Source organism: Neolamprologus brichardi, chromosome 22 (assembly GCF_056152115.1).
Source record: "Neolamprologus brichardi isolate AB-2024 chromosome 22, ASM5615211v1, whole genome shotgun sequence".
Taxonomy (NCBI): Eukaryota; Metazoa; Chordata; class Actinopteri; order Cichliformes; family Cichlidae; genus Neolamprologus; species Neolamprologus brichardi.
The window spans coordinates 7,713,858-7,739,402 of NC_142124.1; the positions used below are offsets into that span (position 1 = coordinate 7,713,858).

A 25,545-nucleotide genomic window follows, 5' to 3' on the forward strand; every position below is an offset into this window, starting at 1 on the left:
ATCTATTAAGATCTATTATCTATTGGGTCCAAATCCCAAACGATGGTGAACTCATTTAGCAGAAGCAAAAATCCCTCCGAGAACAAAAATTTATTGTGCCAAAATGTTTCAGATAAGACATATTTACAGCACCTTTGAAGATAAACACCACAAAGTGCTTCACAACACAAAAAATTACCCAAAACTAAGTGTAAAAAGATTTTAGGCGCTTTTTAAAAACAGATCATGGAGTCCACCGATTTCAGAGTTTCTGCTGCTATCAAAGCTCAGCCTCCTAGTTCTCAGTCTTGTGCTGTACAGCCAGCAGGCCCTGGTCACGTGACCTCTGCTGGGGATGAACATTTTAAGTGTTGTACAGTAGTGCTCTTTCATGCAGGGCTCTGTAGTGGATTCTGTAGTTAATGTGGAGCGTCAGTGACCTTTAGGTGCTTAGAAGACTCAGTGAGAAGTCTCACAGAAAATATGTCTCAATGAAGCTTTGCTAAGACAATTAAAAAATGAATCAATAACCCAGATGTGATGAAATATAGGCGCGACACGATGTTACCTCTATTAGTCATAAAAACAGCACCAAGCCAGATATTTAACACAAGCATTCAAAGTGAAGACTGAGTCTAAACCTACACATAGAACTTTTAGTGAAGTAATTTAGTGGTAAGGAGACCTGAAGTTTCCATGAGCTTCGCTAAGTTGGATAAAAGTGGCAGCCAGCCAACCTTTAAGTCTAGGAACACATCGTGGATTAAGGGAGATATATAACGTAGATGTCATCTGCATAGTAGTGATAAGAAAGGTCTTTATACGTTCTCAAATGTCTATGTTTCTTATCACTCAAAAGCCAGCAGATATAACAGAAACAGTACAATCAAGATGTTGCTGGAGACAAAGTGATAAAGTGGAATGAGCGCTACAACGCCTGCCTGAAAAGGATCATTATTAACGGTTTTTAGGAATAATTTCGAGATGGATTTATAACTGCCAAGAAGCTTGGAGTTTTTAAAAAGTGGCTGAATGACTGAATCCTTAAAATTACCAGGGACCTGATCAGAGACCAGTGAAGGATTCATCATAGTGAGCACACAGGGAGCATTTAAAATGTGAAAAGAATAGGAGGATGCTTTCATCGAGTCAGCTCAGATAAAGAAACACGTTAGTCTTTCTAACATAACAGACGGAGCGAGAGGTAGAAAGAGACACGATGAAAGAAATGATGATGAAGGAAAATATTTCCCCAGACCTTGAAATGATTCCACTTTCATTTGAGAACAAAAATACTAATAGTGAGTAATCGTTTCACCTATTAATAAACACAGCCTTGAATTCCAGCCACACTTCTTCACGTAGGAAACATGACTGGAATGTCATGTCTTAAATAAACATATATCATACACAAGCAGTCTGATAACAGGAGATAACTATGACACGCTTTGTTTGAAGGACACAATAGATATATATGCACAACTCTTCAAAAATGTTGCAATCCCACATTACATACGTTACCTTACAAGAGAAACTACAGAGCAAGCGTAAATAATATAAACACATGTGGATCTATGAGGAGAAAATAATGTTACAAACAATCAATTTAAACCTTACAGTTTCCTTTCGATCCAAAAATAATTTGACCTTTAAAATACAATTTAGACGTTACACAAGTTAATAGTTTGTGTTTTATTAAAACACTAGATCCAACAAAAAGCAACCAAAGCAATGCCAAGAACATATAATACCAGGATAAAAATGCAACCGTCACTGCTTTGAGACCACGTGCTGCTTTGCAATAATCCAGGGTGACTACTCTGTGCTCGGCTTTTCTAAAAGAACCTCTTTGTTCTTATTGGTTACTCTCCTTTTCCTACAATTAAAGGAGGAAAGGTTTTCAGTATGAGTCATGCCAGATGCATGTCATCTTTTCCTGTTTCCAAAAAAAGTCTTTATTTGAGTAAAGACCAAAAAGAAAACATTTTTCTTCTTTTTTTGTAATTCACACGTTAAACATATTTGATGCTTAGTCTAAATGCGAAGGATCAGTAACTGAATATTTTCAGTTTACAACAATACAAAAGGAAAAAACGCACTTTCACATTTGAGTTACAAGCAAATCTCAGAAACAGTGACCTCTAGAGAGGGTTAGGTGACTTCTGTGCAGCTGCTGCTTCAGACTAAGCCACAGGTAAGCTGCAGGCATGACATTTGGGTTAAAGTGATCATGTGATTTTTATGCTCAGACAAGTTCACTGCCCTTATCTGCTGCTAATCACTGATAAAGCAGACTTCCAGGCTCTTTTTATTTTATTTGGCTGATAAAATAAAAGACAGCTTTGTGCTTCTTATCACTAGTTTTACTGAAAACCAGTAACATATACACAAACCCTCCAGGACACTGATACCATCATTGTGCTGTCTTTAAACCTCCAACTTGTCCAGACATGCTCACATTGCACCAGTGAAACAATCTCAGACAAAATAACAGGTTACATTAAATATTTAAGACTAGAACAACAACTCACCTGACTTCATTTGCAGGAGAAAAAGGATAAAGTCAAAAAAGGCAGGTTTCATAAACTGTAACAGTCCTATTGGTTGAATTCCTTCATTGGATTAGTTGATAAAAATGAGAAACTGAGGTTGTCATTGTCTGATGATACTTTATATTCTTATTTAGTCTATTTTTTCCCCAACAGGGATATTCATTACAGGTCACACACATTATTTCATAGTAGAAAGGAGAAAAACCAAGTGGCTTCCATTGATGATAAGGTTTGAAACTAAAATTAGATCTGAAATTTAAATGAATTTAGTGTATTGAGTCAATTTAAAGATTTCCAAACAGAGACAACATGTACTCAATTTAACACCTGGCTAAAACAGGAAATTCTGGACAACGAGATCTTTGTCTGTTGGTTTGTTAGAGCTAACAGCTCCATTATCACCAAAGTCTTTTGCATTCAAAGAAATGTCTCAGGTCATGTCACAGAAGTCCTGTGATAAACTAAGTACACCTCACCCTTCAATAGCTTGTAGAAGCACCTTTAGCAAATACAAGTGATTGTTTACTGTATGACTTTATCAGTCTCGCGTCACTGTGGATGAATTTTGGGCCACTCTTCTTCACAATAGTGCTTCAGTTCAATGAAGCTTGCAGATATCTTTTCATGTACAGTCAAAGTAAAAGCATCTCAGTCAGTTTGAGGTCTGGACTGTTTCCCTTTTGAGTCGTTCTTTTGTAGATTTGCCGCTGTGCTTGGGACCGTTGTCCTGTTGCATGACCCAGTTTCAGAGAAGCTTTAGTTGTCAGTTTTGACTCTAGAATACTTTGTTATATGGAGAAGTTCATGGTCAAGTCAATGACTGCAAGGTAACCAGGTCCTGTAGCTAAATCACCTTTCCACCACTGCATTTGCACTGCATTGACATGAGGTCTTTATTCCATGTTTGGGTTTCGTCAAACGTCCTACTGTGCAATACGGTCAGATATTAAGATCATATTTGTGCTATCGTGAGCTTTAAGATTTAACATGCTAATTGAGGTCTGTGGAGTCTGAGATGCAGCTCTTATGTTTGTCATAGTTTTTCTGAGCATTGCATTTTGGGATGAACTTGCTGCCACGTCTAATATTGCGATGGTTTGTTAACACACAGATGATTGCATTTCACCTGGCTGCTACTCATCTTCCTAATTCTTATAGAAGAAAAAGAGGTTAGTTTTTCACAGGACTGCATAGCTGATAACACCTAAAAACCTGTGCATTTAACTGCTGCTGACAAACTGAAGTTTTGTCACATCGATGAAGTCTCCTTCTTAAAGCCAGTTCAATCTTTGTTCAAAACTTTTTTTTTTATGTGTGAGCTGTACAGACTTCATGGTTGAGGGTTAAAAGGTAAACAGAAACAATTTGCTTCAACTTTTAAGTTTAAAATTAATTACATTTTAGCTTTGATCATGTTTATTCCTGTTAACTCATGTGTTTAGTATTTTTTGACGTCTCAGTCAGACAACTCACATTTGGGATGATTCATGACGGCTGCGGATTACTATTAAGAGTTTGGTGTCATGGCTCTGAGCTCATCACTCCCTACAAATATGATGACTAAACATCACACATGTGCAACTTAAATAGACCAGCAAGTGAGGTATGTTTTGGGTGTAAGACGCAGTGCAGCTCACAGGCCTCAGTTAACATTTGTCTTAGAAAAAGGGCTGTGTTAACCATCTCTGGGAAAAGTTTCACCATGCTAGCTCAAAGTGGAAACAGTGTAGTAACACCAGCGTCATTATATTTTACACGAAGACTCGGAAACCTGTCATTTCCTTCCTGTGTTAGAAAAAACATATTTTATCACAACAAAAACAAATGGAAAACTTAACTTCAACAGTTTCCTGCTTAGATTGTGCAGCAGTGACAGGATCCAGGCATCAATCTCCATCTTAAGCAATCTTTTCCAGAATGAAAAAAACCCCATCTACAGGGCACGAAAGGCCACTGAATGTTTTCATGCTTAAGAAAACCACAGTGAAATAATATGCAATGACCCAGAATGACTCAGCGGATCAACATGTTAAGGCAGTGCTCACTCAACACCTTGAGTAGAGTTCAGGGATTCAGACAAACCCTTCTGGCTGCAAGCCAACACCTTACAGCGATTACAATCCCTAAACAAATCTTTTAACCTGTTAAGGCCCCAGTGGTTTCCTGATCTCCTCCCTTTTGCGCCCATCTTTGGGTGCATGGGTGCTTAAGAGGTTAATAATCATTATCTTTTCATTTTAGATAATGCAAGTCCCTTAAAACAAGACTAGTTCCTGTTTTATAATCTTTCTCTTGGATAATTGACAGTTTTATGATGAAAGCATTCTTGTTGTAGAGCGCTCGTGGAGATCTAAAAGATATGTTAGTCTTTTTTAGAGAGAGATGTGAGGCCTATGTTTCAAACCAGATTTCAAAGGTAAGAGGCAAACCTGAAAGGTTATTCAACACGGTTAGTGATATTTTTTATTCCTGATGAGCTATGAGCAAGTCCAATTTAGTGTATTTCTCATCATTCATACAGGTCCTCGATCCTTCAGACATCAGTGTGTGATATGTGGAACTGTTAAATAGGAAATCATTCCTCATTGCACACCATTACTGATACCCTGACTTTAACCCTAACCTTTTTAAGTGTCACTTCAGGTTATGATATGTCAAACAACAAGCAACAAAGGTGCAGACACTCAATGGAAAATGTGCATGAAATGTCACGGTACTCCTACACAATATTTTATGATTTTATTTCTCACATTAAAAGGCCAAGTGAATTTCTCTCAAGTTAAAGACTCAAGTGAAAAACAAAATGCACAAACTTTGATGATTGTAGAAAAGCAGGAAATTTATTAGAAGGGAAAACATGAGGATTGTGACAACAAGATGGCTTTGTTTATTCCTGTCATGATCTACTTGAAATAGAAATGTGCAACAAAAACCCCAAAACAACCTTAACTTATTCAGTCTAAGGAGTCCCCTCTTATTGCCTGCCCCTCCCCTCCGTTTTTCTGCCCACCTGAGCTGTTTGCCAGCTCCAGTCCTTCGCCTCGGTGGGCATGAAGCAGCTCTGAACTCAACCAGCTGGAAGACAAGGGGGAGAAGGAAAGAAAAGTTTTGAGTGAATTTCTAGAGAAAACGAAACCAGGCATGACTTCAAAAACAAAACTTCCTCGGTCAAACAAAACGTACCTGCCTATCTCACAAGCCCATAAAAAAATGCATTTAAGGTGGACAAAAACATCCAGGCTTCGAATCAGATTAAACTATAGCATGTGTACATTTACAGCTTTCAAAGAGTGACAAAAGGCATTGGAGGCGTCACAAAGCACGACATGGAATATTAAGGTAAATTTAGCATGAAATCGTCTCATTGTTTTGAGTAACAGTCTGAAATCTGCCTCCCGGGAGTGCCGAACATCTGTTGTCGTTTTTCATCACAACAGCCGGGAGAGACTAAAAATGCATCAGCATTCAAGGGAAAGAGGAAGGTAACACAGTCTGCATGCAAGAAGCTCCTACTGAACACCAGGTGACTACAGAGGAAGGAGGCGGCACAAAAGGTCAAGGAGGAACAGAGGAGTGAAGGATGAACGCACAAAGGATACAACAGGAAAACCTAAAGGCTTTGTTGTTTGTAGAAAAAATGTTTTACAGCTAAAACTGCTTCAGCGAACATAAAAATAAGTGGAAACTACAGTAACAAATGAGATGAAACGAGATGAAACAGTATTCTTTGGAAGTCTATTTAGTGTGAAGGCGTTCGTTTCTTTTATTGGTTTTGCTTTTAGATCACAGCTGATAACATGTTTGATCTGAAACAGCCACAATCAAAACAACAACAAAAGGTTAAATATAAAATACACCTTTGGGAGCTGCAGAAACAAAAAAGACTGAACTTAAAACATTTCCTTGTAGTATCTACTGTTTAGGTTTTTGCAATCGTCCTTCAGCTCATGTTTGATCCTTGTGATGTTACACAAAGTGATGTCAGTGCTGATGCTCAGAGAGCCTGAAGCACAGCAGAAACAAAAAAAAAAGAAAATTTCACAGTTAAAAATGTAACTTTTGATCTCCATTTTCAGACCTCTGAAGTAAAAAAAATAAATAATAAACAAGCATCTTTAGAGGGGAAAAAAGGAGCTTGAGATGGCTTCATTGTAAAAAGCCATTTTCATACGACTATGATTGATGTGTGTTTAGTTCACGAGTCTTTAATGTGGAACTGCATTGTATATCAACCCTGCAATAAGTGATTTTGTGCCACTTAGGGGCAGCAGACCCAAGCTGAATCACTATACATACTGACATACAGTAGTGTCTTTTCCTCATTTTCTGTCACATATATACAGCACACACTGTTGCAAATACACACAGCAAGCTCATTAAATATGGCCCGAATTTCAACTAATGCACGCATGTTTCTCCACATACAGCACATATTCATATCTTTAAAAAAGTCCCCAGACTTCACACAACTCCAAGTACTCCAATTCAGACATGTTTCTTTGTACTCCTGGATCTGTTTGAAGCCACTGAGAGGAAATGTGTTTCATATAGTCTTCTCAGGCACGCAGAAGCCCCACAAAACTGATGCTCAAGCCTTGATTATGAGCTGATAAGAAAGCAGGAGGAGATAAACCGGCTCAGTTCATACAGTGGATGAACTGAGCCCAGTTTAAGGTAAATATGAAACTGGAAATTAGCACAGCATGTCCCCTTTTAAGTCGATATAGTGACAGTCAGAAAACACTTGCTTCTTTACACATCTTGCAGCCAAAGAACACTCAATCAGTTTTTAAACTATATTTTGGTCTCGACCAACTCTAGAGGTAACCGTCTTGCTCTTTATCTGCTAAACATTTCATTGCAAGTCTTAGTTATCTGTAGCTGTACAGGTAGTAGGTTTTGCATGAACAGATCCCTGCTTTGGCTGAAAAATTACACCTCAAGAGTGGTGAGGTGATTGTGTTTTATCATAAAACCTAATCATAGCCGCTAAAAGTCTTCATGTCTTCCCAGAACTCTTAAAGTTTGGTCACAGTTATTTTAGGAACTAACCACCAGAGAAAAAACCCCAAGAGTGCTTTTTTCTAATTACCCATCGGCAGTAAACATGCTGACTAAACTGAAATGTCAGTTATCTGGTTGCGAATCAGTCATCACAGATTCAGACGTGAATCTGACAGATTCTTGGAAGCGGTTCGAACTATTAAAATTCCAGGTAATTGAGGAGTCTTGTGGATCAGCGTCAAGGAAACAACATGTTGGAACCAAAACTTTGTAAACGCTGCAAAAATATTACTGGTATTAACAGGCTGAGCCGACATCCTGCCAAAAAGTGAGCATCCTGTTTCACAGTTAAGTACATAGTGAGCAAAGAATTAAAGGTATTACGACGTATTAAAGATGAAGTGCGTTCTGGGAAACAAATTGGGGGAAGGAAGTGTCCACTTTCCACTCCTGATTCATCACTTCTGTAGCAAACTATAATAGGAAACACAAATGAGGCTTGTTCTACACTTTCCCACATATCAATAGATCGGTATTTCTGGATCCACTGTCAAGCTGTTTCCCAGCTACTGCAACCAATTTCTCTAGACCAGGGGTGTCGGACTCCAGGCCTCGAGGGCCGGTGTCCTGCAGGTTTTAGATCTCACCCTGGGTCAACACACCTGAATAAAATGATTAGTTCATTACCAGGCCTCTGCAGAACTTCAAGACATGTTGAGGAGGTCATTTAGCAATTTAAAATCAGCTGTGTTGGATCAAGGACACATCTAAAACCTGCAGGACACCGGCCCTCGAGGCCTGGAGTTCGACACATGTGCTCTAGACCCTGCCTGATAGTTGCATTCCCCCAGGCCTCTCCATCTTTAAGAGGGACGGGCATCACTACAAATCTTAGGAGTACTGCTCATCAATCCAGTATTTTTATCATTACTTCCAACCACCAAATGATCCAAAACTGATAATGGTAATTTCTGAGCAGCAGATCAGATGATGGTTTCAGCATCTCAAGAGTTTAAGAATGTACACACCTTTAAGACCTTTAAGGCTTTTAATCAGTAATCACGTTTATATATTAGATAACTGATCATTTAGTTAGTGGTATGCGTGCCTCAGGCTGCTGGTATAACACACCTGGAGCAATTCCAAATGAAATACAAAACGAAAACTGTGCATTTCTCCGTGTGTGATGGACTTCTGCTAAACGTTTTGATGGCTGCTCAAGTTTTTGCCTTTAAAGGCAAAAGACTTGTGGTGACAAGTACTTTCCAATATCACCTCTAGTGAAGTGCAATCATACTTTTGAGCTTTTCTCTCTGCCAGCGTGCTGCAGAGAGTGCTGCACCACACCCACCGCGGGCAGCAATGTGTGGACGGGAGGCGTTTTTAAACGAAAACGCATTAGTGTGGATGTAGTCTTAGGTAAAGCACAATGTCATCTGCATAGAAAACAGAAGTGCATTAAGGATCTTTATCAGTAACTGAGGTGGTTAAAGTGTGAAGACACAAGTTTTTTTTTCCCTTTAAGCACTGAAAGCAAAACCACTAATGTGAGAGCAAACTGATGTTCCAGTCTTGATCTGCTGACTCTGTTTAAAAACATTTTAAGTCCGTGTGTGTCAGACTGAGCAGATTTGTGACTGGTTCAGCTAACATGCTGGTGTTTTCACAGTTAGCGAGGGAAAAAGGCCCTCTGTGGAAAAACACGCTGACCTGACTGAAGTACACGAGGGAAAACAGCTTTAAACTCACACATAGGTACATAAATTGTACTGCAAAACTCATTTTTGTATTTTTGGCAAATGTCGGCATTAAATTGATGCAAAACAATGACGCAACTTATGTCAGGTAAAGCTCAACTTATAAGCAGCGTTTATTTTTTTGCCATTAGAGTTAAGTGGAAATCTGATTACCAGTGAGTCTCAGAGACACAGATGGCCTTGAGAAGTTAAAGCAATACTAAATATAAAAGTAGACTTTCAATCATACCTGTGTTTAGATCTGAGCGAGTTGTGAGTATCGCTGTTGATGCAAATTGCAGCAGTTGGGCACTACGGGGTTTTACAGTACCTTAATTGTCTACTTGAGTGCGTCATTGGCCACGGGGCCAATCTGTGGCCAAGAACTCACCTCCTGTTTTCAGAACACACCTGAGGCTGTTGCCACAAACATTACTGTGCCTCTGCACCCTGCTGCAGAAGTTCAGTCTGCAGACCTCTAACATCAGAATATAATTCATACTATGACACACTTCAGATGCATTCAGGGACAAGAAGGAGCAGCAAGTACAGCTGGTTTGGAAAAACAGAAGATCTAATCTAACATTAGGAGAAAAGGTGAAGGAAAAAAAGGGCAAAGCCATTGATTAAACAAGAGCAAACCTGTCCAGCAAAGGCAAACAATATGCAACAAATGTCAATATTTTCAAAATGCGCTCTGGTGAGGAGCATCTATACAAACGTGCACGGCGTTCTGCACTGCTTAAAAGTCAAAACCTTCTCACATCTCTACGGTGAAAAGCAGCAGTGTGGTGCTAATCGATGAGCTCTATTCTGGCTTCTTCTGTGATGAAGAGTAACGAAAACGATTCTACATCCGCTCTGTTCCTATAACATTGATGATGCATTGCTGCTGAATTTCTTGAGCCGTGACGGCACACCGAGTCTCCATCTTCCCCGTTTACACTTCACAAAGTTACATTTTGTTGCCACTCTGACACTCGATCCACTCTTGTATAATCTCCACCACGCGGGGGCAAAAAGAAAACAAAACAAAAACATGAAAAGAGTCAGGTGAAGGGCAATGCGGCAGAGAAGGAAAACTTTAAATGAAGAACACTTGGTCTTTACAGGCTGTGGCACGAGCGGGCATTTCCGTGGCGGCGGAGAACGCGGCTACGATGGAGGCGAAGACGACGTTTGGGTTCTGGGCAGCGTCGACGGCCGTGTGCAGACCCCTGGCGCTGTAGTACTGCACCAGAGGGGACGTCTGCCGGTGGTAGGCTTCCAGGCGCGAGCGTAGGGTGTTCTCGTTGTCATCGCTGCGGCGGATCAGTGGCTCACCCGTCACCTGAGTGCAGAGTAAAAAAGAAAACACATAAGACGAATCAGAAACTCTGTTCTTCTGAGGTCGCAGATCTTTATCCCTTCTGCCTTCTTTCTTGCATACACAATGGCTTCTTCTTTGTTTCTACTCTGTAAGCGAGCAAAACAGGAGCTTTTGGAAATTTTTGCTTTAGTTAAAAAAATGCATACAAAGTGTAAAGCACGTTAAAAGTAGAAATGCCCGACAATACGATCGGTTGTGCAAGAACTGATTAAAAAATGTAAATATCACATGACTAATCCAAAATGCATACAATTTTACTTTATGAGACATATTATTGTTTCAGTCTCTATTTTATTGTACAGTCTTTACCTTCCAACATAAAGTGAGTTGATGCAAATGTTGTTGTGATTTGGTGCTATACAAATAAAATTTAATTGGACTGTAATTAAAAAAAGTAATATCTGATTTAATATAAAACATCCTGTATTTAACTGTAAATTGTACAAATGAACTGTTGCATCGGAAACTGAGCAGATAGCGTTCAACAGTTTTCAAAGCGAAAGTTTTCTCAATCTGTGCTTGGTACAATATTTCATCAGGGGAGAAACCCCCCCCACCCTGTGAACACTTGATTTGTTGTTTCCATTTCAATACTAAATATAGTGTTTCACCAAACATCTTTCAATTAACCATAAAAGGAACAGCACCAATGAGTTCTCAATCCAAATTGTTTTTTTTTGTGTCAATATAGAATTAAATGCAATGCATGCGCACGCACGCACAAACAGTCACTATTTAATGGTCACTTATTGACCATTAAACATTGCTTTTGTGCACTGGGATGTCAGCATAGCAACATGATCATTCACAGTCAGGTTTCTACCATGTTGCCATAACTACAAAAGCTGTTGTTCCTCAAACTAATTTTTTTAAAAAGAAAAAGAAAAACAGCAGAAACAGGAATCAAAGCACCGACTTAGGATCTGATGTTTTTCTGCAGAATCTCTCCTTTAAGCTATCGCATTAATCTCCCCCTGTGCTGGCTGTGAGTCCCTGTGCTCTGGCACTGATGTATGACAACAAACACTTGCAGAGACAGACCTGCTTGCAGACTCAGACTTGTGCCTGCTGTCAGCACCTGATTACAAAATCTGGGAGGTGAACGACAAACCGAAACAACTCCAAGGTGCAGCAGCAGTCATGTCCCACTTTTGAAACACTCGTGTTACACAGTACTTGTGGGTCCAGTCACACCTGACATTCATTACATGTAATGTTTCATGATTACCACATCACAACAGTGCAAGGTGCAAAATGTGTGCTCAAACCAGCTTGGTGCTAGTTTCTGCTACATTAGGTTCAACAGCACCTTAAACATCTGCACACACAGACTGAATTGTTGCAATTTTCACTAAAGCATAAAACTGTACAGTCGTTGGAACGTCAAGTATAAAACCCAAAGGAGTACTGAATAATTAAAATTAAGTCTCTCTGCTGCACATTCCTTAATCCGCAGAAATCTACTCATGGAAAAAACAGGAGACAAACTCAGGAAAATGTCAAAGCTCTCTATAGTTGTTTCTCTGCATCTTCAACAGCAGAAAGAAACATGAGATTATAACTTCCAGTCATATTGCTTCCCCTTTTCATGCATGTGTGCAGACGGAGCACGGTTAAGAAAAAAGAAAAGAAAAAACAAACTTCAACTTGAGTTTATTTGAAGAGCTGACACTCCTAATGCGACTCATGTCACTTTATTGGTAACAGGATGTGTGAAAATAAACATCGAATACTACATTTCAAAGAGGAAACATGCCTCATGTATGCAAACACATTTTTCTACACATTAGTGGTTCTTATCTAACATTCACACACACTCATACTCCAATGAATGCATTGGAGAACAACTTACCCCAAGGACACTTTGGCATGCAGACTGAAGCAGCCAGGTATCGAACCACAAACCTTAAACTCTCCATGCACATAAACACAGGTAGTGTTTGTAATTTGGTAGTCCTTGTCCTGAACTTGTTTTCCACCTGCAGCACATTCTGATTAAAGAAGCCCTCCAGTCTGCTGAAGAGCAGACAAACAATTACACTCACAGCTAAAGTGCAGGTGGAATCTGAGCACGGTGGACTGTTGAATCAGAAACTCTTTGTAAAGCAGCCAAATGATATCATGGACTACCACAATGGAGACGTAAAGAGTGGAAAAGTGTTTAAGGAAAACATGAGAAAGGACACACTGGCTGGCAGGCAGCGACTCAGCTTTTGGGTACCGGTGAAGACCTGCTAACTGTTCATCAAGTTTGATTAAATTCTGACAAACACTGTCGGAGTACTGGTTCTTGTGAAGCGTGGGTGGATGACAGCTCATTTTATAAGCTCATCAGTCCTTAACATAGATGAGCTAAATATAAGTCAGCAAAGAGACTTGGGGAGGTGTTAAGCTACCCGAGCGGTCTCTGTATGATAAACCCAGACATGGTCAACGCCCAACTTCATCTACTCACACACTGGTTGAACTCTACTTTGAAGCACACCACCATCTCACACTATTAATATAATTAAAGAAATGAAACTCTTTGTTTAAACCATTATTATTAGTTATAATCACAATTTCTACCGTCATGTTTCTAGAAAGCTTCACACTGACCTTTTTCCAAACTCATATTAAAACAGTAAATGAACTTCAGGTCTTTTTTAGCAGACACATTTGTGCGTGACGTGTTTTTAACCATCATAAAATGAACTTTTGACATCTGCCAGGCTGAAATAACTTGTTAGCACTTCATTGTTTTAAAAACATTTTTAAAAATAAAGTTAGTAGATGGCTGTTTAAACAAAGGAGGCCTAATACACGACCTTTGGTCTTTTATTTAGTACATGTGTCATAATCTCCTGTTGCAATAGCGCAGACAAGAAACTCGCCGTCGCCACACAAATTTTATTCAGTTGCTGCCAGCAGACAAGTTCCCACATGCAGAAAATAAAATGAAGGAGTCAAGTATTCAACCCAATACTGAGTAACAGCCAGTGAAAAGTATTTGCCCCCTAAACCTAATGACTGGTTGTGCCATCATCAGCAGCAAGAACTGGATTTAAGTGTTTGTGATAACTCGCAACGAGTCTTTCACATCGCTGTTGAGGATATTGGCGCACTCTTATTGTTGCCACATTGGAGAGTACAAGAATAAACTTCCTGTTTATGGTCCTGCCAAAACATCTTAATCAGGTTTATGTCCGGACTTTGACCAGGCCACTGCAAAACATTTTTTTAATTTTTGAGCCAATAAGAGGAGGACTTGTTGGTGTGTTTCAGATCATAGTCCTCCTGCTTAACCCAAGCACAAAATGATGGCTTGACATTCCAGGATTTTCTGGTCAGGAGCAGAATTCATGTTTCCATCAGTTACGACAAGTCATCCAGGGCCTGAAGCATCAAAGCAGACCATCACACTACATCATGTTTGTCTGCTGGAATGGTTAAAAAAATAATAATAAAATGCCATGTTCGTTTTACTTCACATGTAACAGGATTCAAACAAACAAAGTTTGACTTGTCTCATCAGGCCACAGGATATTTTCTCTAAAGTCTTGGGGATCATCAAGATATATTTGCTAAATATCAGACGAGCCTTTTTTGTTCATCTCCCGTGGATGCCACTTTTGCCCAGTCTCTTTCTTATTGTTAAATCGCTATGTTGGTGCACCACTGTCCCAAATTTACTCCACTTTCGGATAATGGCTCTCACTGTGGTTTGCTGGAGTCCCAAAGCCTTAGAAATAGTTTTGTAACACTTTCCAGACACAGACTTTGTTTCGCGGTTGTTTCTTTAGAAACATCTTTAGGCAAGACGTGTTGCTTGTGATCATGATGCAATCTTTTAGCCTACTTTGCTTTATCAGAGGGGTTGAAGTGATTTTTTGATTCAGTAAGTGTGAGGTCCGGGTGACGAAGCTGAATCTGAACTCCGCTTTCCATAAAAAAAATCTGGTTTATCACAGTTAATTCATGATTTTGAGGGGTGTCATTTACTTTTCCACACAGGGTCAGGTAGGTTTGGATAGGGGTTTTCAGGTAATAAATGAAATCATCATTTAAAAACAGCATTTTGTGTTTATTCTTCCCATCCTCGCATAACATCAACATTTGCTCCAGTTGATTTGGGGGTGGCTGTAGCTCAGGTGGCAGAGCAGGTCAGCCACTAATCAGAAGGTCGGTGGTTCGATCCCAGGCTGCCTCCTGGCTGCATGCCAAATATCCTTGGGCAAGATACTAACCCCATGTTTGCCTACTAGTGGTGGTCAGAGGGCCCGGTGGCGCCAGTGTCCGGCAGCCTCGCCTCTGTCAATGTGCCCCAGGGCAGCTGTGGCTACAATGTAGCTTGCCATTGCCAGTGTGTGAATGTACCATTTGTTTGCTCCACTCATTTGTGATACATTTTGTTCTTTAAGAGCAGATTAGTGGCTCTATTTAATTGAGAAAATGTACTGATTAATCTAAAATGCATGGAAACACTGATCTAAATCTTTCTGCTGGTTTCTAGGCTGGCAGCCATTTTCGGTGGGTGGCAGTTTAGCCAGAAATGGTTTCTAAGTGGGTGGAAAGTACTTACGTCATCCTTCATGGGCTCCTTGGGGGGGTTGAACTCCTCGTGGTAGGAGCGGCCGCTCGGCTGATGAATTAGTCTGGGGAAACAGAGGGAAGATGGTAAGCGGAAGCAGAGCACAGGACAAGGACGTTAAAGAAATCAGAGCAAGAGCGAAGGAGGTTTGACAACCACGGTGACTCATTAACTACTTAAGTGTCCTTTTTTCCATCCCACATGATGCCCTTGTCCTACTTGGGCTTGAAAAGGCAGCAGTCTCGTCAAAAAGGACCCCCACAGAGAGAAAGATGACTCTCTGTAAACTAGATATGCTTTCTACTCAGCGTGACGTGTGAATAATTTGGAGTGGGTATAGTGAAGAAAGAGGACACCAATGAATAATTCCACACAGAGACTTTCGAAAATTTTGACAAATGTTCAGATGAATGTCTGTGAAGAGACGTGTTCAGTGTGTGGGTCAGCTTCGATTCAGGGCTCAGAGTCTCATACTGAGTGTTCTGAGACTTGTTTTGTAGATCATTAGACATATTAATGTACTGCATAAGAACAAAAGTAAAAGGGAAAGAAACACACCACAGAAAACAAGAAGTAACAATTATAACTTATTGTCCAGTTCTCTCTCATTTCAACATGTACAGCTTATGCAAACATTAGGTTAGAGAAGAAAGTAACACATTTCTGTTTCAGTTCACCAGTGCTGACTTTTTCAACAAAAGCTGAATGCAAATCTTGTAACAGTATGTAATAGCAATGTAATAGGGATAGAACGAGGAATGAATAATGATGAATCAGAATTCAGAATAACTGATGCATTGTTTTGAAATGTACCAGAATAAACTCCATTACTCTCATGCATTTCCAGTTTACTTTGAACCTCAGTGACCTTCACATCTAAGTTATACAGCAACACCACAGGAGTTACGTGTAACTGCAAACCCCTGTGGTGTTGGCGAGATACAAGTTCACTGCAGATGTCTCAATCAGACATTGCAGCTTTCAGCAGACTAGCATTCTGGATATAGCTAACTGACAAACCCATGAGTACATGGCTGATTACCAAATTACTACATAATCCACATTAAAGATACTTTAGTAAACTTTAATTTATAGTTACAGAAATACAAAAGGTAAAATTAACAGCACATTAATATGAACATCACAAAGTGCTTCACAAAAAAAATGATAAAATAAAATGTTACCACTATGAATATAATTTGTTCTACTGATATTCAGTTCCTAAACCATGTGCGGACACTTATTGGAGCTGATATACTGAATATGGATGCCCTACTACACATTCAGCAGATGCAGACTGGCATTTTGAATGATGTGGCCACTCGGTGAATGCAAGCATTAAAATCCATTCTTTTGTTAGCTTCTTCCTATGATTACAATATCTGCCTCTTCAGCTGCAAAATGCTGTGTGTTCATCACCTAGTTGCCAACTAGGGCTGTGCGATATGACCAAAATCTCATATCCCGATATTAAGACATCTATCGTCCGATAATGATATAAATCACAAAAATGTAACATTTTCTGTAAATTCTGTGAATGTCCTGCAGCTCGACTTGCAGGAAGTGTTTCCAGCTGCGCGTCGTGTATCTGGAGTCGAGTGTTTTAACTGATGCATGAAACTATACATTTTTAGACATAAGTTGTAACGGCCGCCGTTTTCTTTTTGAGTATTTATTACACGGCGTGCTGTGGGGAAAAGCCTGTTCTAACATTTGAGTCTAAGGTTTATTTTTTAGCACCTGGGGGATCTTTTTTGCTTCTCATCCGTAAATACTCTGCATCTTTCACGTGATTCTGTTTACTTTGAAAAGTCTCAACAGGATCTTGAACTTTATTTTGAAAGGTTTATGTGGAAAATAAACAAGTCGTTAGCAACGACAAGGCATAAAAACAAGCGCTTGTCTGTCTGTAGTGTGGTTACATTAAATATAAGAGAAAGGGAGAACTTTAAGAAATTAATATAGCCACTACAGTGACCATCAAAACGATGAAAAAATATATTTTTGCAAAGTTTATTTTGCGACACCACGAAACAACGATAGCGTAAAATGAAACGATAGACGTTTTTATATCGTCATCCGATATATATCGTTATATTGAACAGCCCTATTGCCAACCTTGTTTTCTGTTTAGACACAGGCTTATTAGCGGTTAGGGGATCAACAAATCAAGAGACTACTCTGTGGGCTCATCACCTGGTAAATAGTAGCTGTGTTTACATTGAAAATCTTAATTGTGGCTGCTTGAGAGCCATGAATTAGATCAAAGTTATTCAGATATTAGAGTATCATGTTTTTTTTCTCTGCGCATGTGTCTCTTTAGAGTTAAAATCTGGAACCAGATCATAGAACCTAAAGAAGGAAAGAAGGTGACTGGACTTCTCGGACGTTTTACGTCTCATTCAAGAACGTTCTTCAGTTCTAAAACCAAATGGTGGAGAGTACAAAGCATTTAAAATCTAGTTGTTGACCCACTATTGATCATGTGGCTCATCACATGGGTCAAAGTTTAAAAAAAGGCATAAGTCATTATCAGCAGCTGATACGGACACAGGCTTTCTTTCTAAGCTCTTTAGAGTATCAGCCAGGCACTGAGCAGCTTTGGTATTCAGCATGTCCCATCAGGGACAGACACGTCGACTTCTCCAAGAATTGAATCTGCACTACTTGCTGCAGATGCTCAATCGCCTACAGGCTACTTTTTGCTAATCATGTGCGTTCATGCTCCATTTCTCCTTAACATTATCTCACTGTCCCAGAACCTCCCGTCCACATGAATCAATCTACTCTACCTGAGTGGGTTTAACACGCTGACAGAATGAGGAGCTGCTCACTCGAAGGAAAATCACCAACTTGCCCTTATTGTCCACTTGCTACCCTCCTGAGAAATAAACCACACTCTTTCTCTGGTCTTGAATAAATCATTTTCTGTCATACCTCTGTCAGTGCGCCCCAGGGTGGCTGTGGCTACAATGTAGCTTGCCATCACCAGTGTGTGAATGGGTGGGTGACTGGATGTGTAAAGCGCTTTGGGGTCCTTAGGGACTAGTAAAGCGCTATATAAATACAGGCCATTTACCATTTACCATATTGACTCCCACCTGCCACAGATCCTGCGAACCAGCAGAGAATCATCGACGGAGAACTCGATCACAGAGTCCAGCTTCTCGTCTCTCTTGTCCAACAAGTCGTCCAGCTTGAAGACAAACACAGGAAGTCAAACATAACTAAAATCTGCTGTAAAGTACAAACTGACTTTTTTGACAACCGACTGTATAACACTACTGTTTTCAGGTTTATGTAATTAAACTTTAATAAAAGCTTTGTTTTTCTCTGTGAAGTTTGAAGAAACTTAAAAAAAGTAGATGAGGACAATGTTCACAAAACCCTTTTAAACAGATTAATTATGCCACCTAAAACTATTTGCATCCATTAATTTTAGCCTGGTTATTCTGAGTTCTAGGTTTAATATATTTGAGAAGGTAGTTTTAGAGTTTGTGTGTGTTATCAATTTGTTAGGAAAGTTGAAACTGAAAAAAGAAAATGAAATGTAGACACTAGAAAAAGTTGCATTTCCTGTGAAAATGCAGTGTGAATGCCGTATAGTGGAATCTGCTGAAAACAGCAGAAGAAGCAGAAGTGTCTGCTGAAAAGAATAACCTGAAATTTGTGCTAAAAGAGTTAAAGTTGAACGGTCTACTGAAAAAAAAAAACCCGGGTTCGAGCTCAGTGAGTGGGTCTCACTGAGCTAAAACACAGCTCACCTCGGCGAGCTAAACTGGTGATCACACTTGTAATTTTAATGGGGCAAAAATGGCATAAAAAGCTTAATATTTCAAAAAGTATAAAAGTTATGAGCACCAAAAGATATAGCAGAAATTAGCAGAACAGTTTGAATGAAATCGGATGAAAACTCAGGTTCAGTTAACCAGCAAAGAACGGAGCAACTAGAACAGTGGCTCTTAACCTTTTTGGAGGAACTGAACCCGCACCAGTTTCATATGCGCATTCACTGAACGGCTCTTTAATGAAAAATAAAATACAATTTTTTTCAAATTCAAGACATACATATGTTTTTTACTGGTGCACAAAATGAGCTGTGCATTTTCACGGCGGAGGCTCCGACAAAACCCAAGGGTTCGATCGAACCCAGGTTAAGAACCACTGAACTAGAATAATAATAAAGACAAACAAGATACAGGAAATCTCTCTCCCTCACACACACACACACATAAACAGAGAGAGAGAAACTGGGTAAAAGTTTGAGCTGAAAAAGAAATTTTGTCCATCAGCATGCTCAGTTCTCATGAATCAACATTAAAACTAGTTTGTTTAATCTCTTCATTAGCCAATCTGTATTTATAGTAAAGCAAACTGCACGATGCTCATGAATTATTAAATCAACATTAAAAACGCACCAAAACACTAATAAATTAAGTCCTCACCATCTCCGCTTGTTTGACCGTTCGGGGGAATCCATCCAACAGGAATCCGTTCCTGCAGGCCGGCGACTCAAGGTTCTTCTCTATGAGCTCCACGACCATCTCATCACTGACCTGCAGGGACACAAAAACTCCTCTATTTATCAAGCAACAATATTTTGGCCTCAGCTATAGATACTGATTTTATACATTTATTTCATGTCAATACAAAATCTTTTTATACAGCAACAGGAAATGGATATTAAAGTGCACAAATATGAGCAAACAGCACCAAACAGTGAGAGTCAAACACAGATGGCAGAAAATCACACCAGGAACCTCGGTTACATGCTGGGAGATGAAACGGAAACAAAGAGCTCTGCAGCAGCTGCACAAACATGCGTACAGCGCTGGACACAAATATAGAGGAAAACACACAGACGCCTAAGAAATGTTACAGAAGTGAGTTTTGACATAAAAGAGACTTAAGTGGCCACAGAATCACAAACAATTTATTATGATACAGAATAAAATGGCTTTAATAATCAACAAGTTTCTCATCCCAACACCATTTCCCCATCTTGGGGTTCATTGTTCTGTATTAATTTGTGCCTCTCATATGTAAACAGTTATATACACAAGTCAGGTCAGCAGAGCATGTCCACCATTAAAGTATAACATGATTTTATAGGTGAATCTGATCCAGTCTCAAATTTTAAAATAGTCATTGTAAAGCTCATTGAACTTGATTTAATACAACTTGATTTGAATGCTACATACAGATCATGGATTGGAGTGTAGTCTTGATAGTGAATATAAAAAACTGAACTGGAACAGATATCCGCCCGTCCACATTGTGCAGACTTCCAGGTATTTAAAAAAAATAATAAAATAAATTCTCTTCATGCTTCTCTTACGGTGCGTGTTCACACCAAATGCGATACACGCGACCAAAAAGCGGCAGACACCCCTAGCTGGTCGCGTGCACATTCGCACCTCGACGCGTGACCAACGCAAATTGGTCACACTTCAAAATATGCAATTTTTTTACACATGTGAAGCAGAAATGTGGGAAGTATGTTTGCAAGATGGCAGCTGTCAATCTAGCATTTGAAGAGAGTCTTCCTTCTCTATTTACTGTTGTTGCGAAATCGATCAATGTAGAGCAGTGTCACAAACCACGGAGGCCCCAGAAAAGTGCAATCAAACGGTGAGTTTATTAACAGCCAGGAAAAAACAGCAACATATGTCTTCTGACCAAAATACATGTTGTGGATACTTATAAAGCAGTGGGCTATCACAGTTAATCGTACATCTTGTACATCTTTAATAGCTATAAGCGGACATAGAACTTCTCTTTTCTATAACACCTTCCATACAAGGTAATAAACTTCAAGCCCTCAGGGCCTCTGGGGCTAATTATTGACTCTGGTCATCCGTTGCCGAGTAAAATATAGTGAGACACCAAATGAGTTAAGGCCTCAGGCCTGACACATTCCTAGATTATATGTGTTATATGTATTGTAAGCATGCATGCAATCATCCTTCTATGTTCTACTTTCCCTCAGCATGTATCACCTGGACAGTCACGCCAGTGAACCTTAAGACCCTTAATGAACCGAACATCAACTCGAAATAAGCAAATATGCAATGTGTATGAAATACTTCTGACCGTACTTGTAATAAAAGTTAACATAATGGAAGGATCTTCAAATGAACATCTTCAATAAACAACTGTAATGCAATATCAATACTGTGATAAATATTATTAGATGAAATAATGCTGTAAAGAATGTTATTAATGCAGTTATAATGATGCAGATTATATGGCAGCATTAAAAGAATTTCTGTATCTCCACACTGTGGAGAGCAGAGGCGTAAAGGACGTCCTCGCCGTACCTGGGACCATCAGGTCCTCCAGAAGTGTGAGCAGTTTGGTGAGTTTCACCATTTACTCCCGGAGTTGCGCCTGGATGACGGCCGCTTTCAGCGGTACCACCGTCTTTCCCTCGCCCAGTTTGAGGATCTGCTGTCCCGCATTGGTCCAAGCGTCGCCCGCCTAGACACCAACTACAGGCGCTCAATCCCACCTGCAGAGCTTCAGAGTGTTTTATACGGTAGTCCTTTATTGATACCAGCTACCTGATATATTCTCATTTGAAGTCCCAGCGACTTCACCACAGCGACTCTTTTAAGAGCCACCCATAAACCTCTAAAGAGCGTTCCTGCCTTTTTAAAATGTTCTTAATAAATGGAGCTTGCCTCCAAAATAAACTAACTTCTCTTTATTCTCTTAAATAATTGGTCTTCACTATGTTCCTATATAGTAGTATATTTTTTCTTTAGTATACTATGAAATAAATTCCACATGTGTCAAGTTGTCTGTCAAGTTTGCTGTGTAGTAGAACCGAGACATTAGTCATTACAAAAATTTATTTGAAATAATATTACAATTCTCGGTAGAGAAAGCAGCTGGTGTCGTGCAGCTCCGGGTGGTTGGCTACGGCGTTGATGAGCCTTTCCTCCATATTGAATGAAGAATGAAGGGCTTTGGCTGGACCTGCCCCTTTGAACTAGGTCAGAGAATCACGTCACCAGGTTCCTGATTGGTTGTCGCGGCGCGACTTGACACTGCAGTTCAGATCTTTCCAACTCGAGCGCGATACGCGTGAATGCACCACACAAACTGCCGCGCATATTTTTTATTCGCGCTTCAAACGCGTCAGTCGCTTTTTCGCAACGCAAATCTGCTTCTGAATTTCGCGGGACCCAAAGTCGCGCTTCATCACGCTCCTCCATTGACTTTACATGTATACCTGACGTTCTGGTCATGTCTATTGCGTTAGGTGTGAACTTAGTTTTGTTTTAGCAATATTGTTGATACAGTTATGTGGTTTTAATAAACTTTATTGGAACCATCACTGCAGAAATGTGTGTTCTGAATGTCTATGAAAGACTGATAAAATGTTGGCATACAATGTGACAGACCAGCACAACAGAACAGAATTACAGGAAAACAAAAATAAACAGAGTCAGTTTCACACAGATCATCACTTTTGCCTGTATATGGCCGAGATTTAACATGAAGGGAAGGAAGGAAGTAATTGTAATACAAGGAAAACATGAGATGTCATCAAAGACTCGGGATGACGAGCTGCAAAGTCAATAAAAACCTCAGAGGAGACAAAGGGACTGGAAGAAAAGTATATAGAGAGATCATAAATAGAAGAGCAGTTACCAGTTTGCCAGAATCCATCGTCTCCTTCAGCCTCTTGCCGAGCTCGGAGCCTGAAGCCACCATGGCCCTCAGCATGTCTCCAGTTGCCAGGTGGCAAACGCAGTATTTATCTGCTAGCCGAGGGGCCTGCAGTGGAGAGAAAGTGTTTTTTAATATGGAACTATTATTCATCACTACCAAACACCAACTGAAGGAAATATTTGGCTGTTGACCTAAACACTGATGAACAAATACTTCCTGCACCACTGACAAATAAAACCATGATGTAGGTTTCTGAGCATAAGGCTCTGAAAAGAAAGTTTTCAGCACCACAGACTGATCTGTGGAGCTCTCGACCTTCTAGACAGTGTAGCTTTCACTTTTTCAACTCATCTGAGGATTAAAGATTAGAAGACTTTCTTTTTATATGTTGCGACTAATGAAGCCAAAGGTTATAATTTATATAAGCTCATTAAAATCATAACAGAGTGAAGATCCTTAACCAACAAAGGTGTGCTTAACTCATTTAGACAAGGCCTCAACTGCAGTAGAGCATATGCTGCATGGATGCCAGCAATGTCCAATACTTCAACATCTCCAGCTAACAATTATTTTCACCACTGACCGATTCATACTATTGATTATTCATTTAGTAAAAATTGATAATTGAGGGAATCTTGACATATCCTGAAGAAAAAAAATTACATTTTTAAATAAGCCAGAACCAACTACTATCATTCCTGCTTGTGCACAACATAATTAATCATTTTCACACACCTACACATAACGCTGTGTTTTAACTCTGTGTCGTTGTTGTTTTTTAAATTGCCTTAATGCACTGCGAACCTTTAATCTCTTTTGGTAAGCACACTGAGTGTACATGTAACGAAATGTGTTATAGAAATAAAATTGACGCTGAAGCTTTATTTAAAACACTTGATCGCTCCAGTATTGGTGATACTAAAATGGGGTTTGCAACAGAGTGCTTTTGGGTAAACAAAGCACTCAAAACAAATGACAACACTAAACAAATCAGAGAGCAAACACATGGATCTATTCTGACAGCACGTGTCTGTGCTATCAGAACGTCCATGTGCCTGATCAGAGAGGACTGCACAGTGAACCGCAGGACACAAGGAACATCTGGGTTTCAGCGCTCTACACAGCTGCAACAGGAATTCTACCGAGTTATGTAACTGCGACACTGGAGCCTTACATGCCAATGAAATGCTGAAGAAATTCCAGTTTTGCACAATACAATTCTAAGAAAAACCCACTGATATGCAACTGGTCTTCTCAGACTTCCATCTGACTTTTCTCCACACTAGTATTTCTGTATCACTGCTGCAGCTCTGGTTGCAGGCTCCTGGGAGGTTTCTCAAGTACTGAATGTTGGCTATTGTTTCTAATTTACAACTGATGTATTTATATGTAAAGATGACTTTAGTAAAATCTGAAAAAATTAGAAATGGAGTACTATTCTGAACAATAAAGTTAAAAATAAAAAAAGTGACTGAATATGAAACTAAATGATTTATTTTCACCACAACAATAAATACAGTCAAAAGAAAATATTCACATGTAAATATCAAGAACTGTTTTCAGCATTATTGTAAACAACCCGTCAACAACAACACAACGTTATTTAACCCCCCCCACAGATGCTCCAAGTTTTTAAGGAGAAACAATAGGAAAACTAATTTTAATAACAAAGTATTAAACTGAATCTGCAGGTTTTTATAAATATGGGTTTGTACTTTTCCTGCTGCTTCATATATCATATAAAAGGTTTTTGTTTCAGTTGTGAACTTAAAACACTTTTATGCTTCTGTAGCCTGTAAACAGCATAATATACTCAATATATAATAACAAATGTATAAACTGCTTTTGGAAGGTGTCCAGTAGTAAACTTTTATTTCGAAATAGCACCAAAAGAAAAAAAAGACAAACACATTAAAATAGCTGTAACAAATTTGGCTGGTAGAGGTTTCGGTATGCACTTCACTGTGAAGTTAAAAGCAGATAATGCATTGAAATTTCTCAGAAACCCGTTGTGAGAGTAAATTTTATTATTACATAGAGGATTAGAACATATACCTAGAGATAAAGAGACTGACAGCTGGCTCTAAAGCATGGCAGGCTAGCATTAGCACCGACCATGCGCCTAGAATACACTACTTATATTTCAGGCTAGCCGCTAACAGCTAATGCTAGCTCATTAGCTGGTCTGGATATTTCTGCTCTCACCTGAGTCCCCTTCCCAGCTCCAGGAGGTCCAAGAAGGATGGCACGAATGCCGTCCTGCACATCGGCTATCGCCTCCTTCAGCTGCGTGCTGGGGGCCATGTCAGGACCTGGGGGGGCACCGCGGCAGAAACTTTAATAAAGTCCGTCGGTGTAGTCCTGGGTAGACTTCAGCCAAGTTGGCTAGAAAAGGAAGGACCGCCGCATTCTCTTCCGCTACAATGCATAAACCCCGCCCCTTAGACTAGTGCGCTTGATTGGCTGTCAGACTGCTCTATCACCAGAACAGCTGAATGACTTGCTCAGGGCTCTGACTATTCCTACCTGTGCCAGCTGATTGGATAGAATTCGTAAAACACCTTGTGTAAATTACGAACAGGGCTTCAATAGAAAATGCCAATTTGTAAAACAAGTAAACAAAGCAGAAAAAACAACAACAGAAAAGTATGATAG

At 39.7% G+C, this 25,545-nt stretch overlaps 1 protein-coding gene across 2 annotated transcripts; it reads right to left on the bottom strand.

Moving 5' to 3' along the window:
• Nucleotides 1–5,344: 5,344 nt before the first annotated feature.
• ak2 (adenylate kinase 2) lies at nt 5,345–25,292 on the bottom strand. 2 transcript variants are annotated; one of them, XM_087834761.1, is made up of 7 exons: nt 25,096–25,292; nt 22,870–22,995; nt 19,656–19,766; nt 18,312–18,406; nt 15,202–15,274; nt 10,382–10,601; nt 5,345–5,606 (listed from the first exon to the last, which is right to left on the bottom strand). In XM_087834761.1, the coding sequence occupies exons 1-7, from the start codon at nt 25,192–25,194 to the stop codon at nt 5,599–5,601; spliced, it is 732 nt and encodes a 243-aa protein (XP_087690887.1). In that variant the 5' UTR covers nt 25,195–25,292; the 3' UTR covers nt 5,345–5,598. The 2 variants fall into 2 exon arrangements, with proteins under 2 accessions (XP_087690887.1, XP_087690886.1); XM_087834760.1 differs by lacking the exon at nt 5,345–5,606 and having other exon boundaries at nt 9,236–10,601.
• Between the last annotated feature and the right edge of the window lie 253 nt (nt 25,293–25,545).

Coding starts and splice junctions, on each gene's coding strand:
- ak2 (XM_087834760.1), bottom strand. CDS start 25,194: ATGGCCCCCAGCACGCAGCTGAAGGAGGCGATAGCCGATGTGCAGGAC. Junction 19,767..22,869: donor CGATGGATTCTGGCAAACTG/GTAACTGCTCTT, acceptor GTGTCCCTGCAG/GTCAGTGATGAGATGGTCGT. Junction 18,407..19,655: donor CGGTCAAACAAGCGGAGATG/GTGAGGACTTAA, acceptor TTTGTCTTCAAG/CTGGACGACTTGTTGGACAA.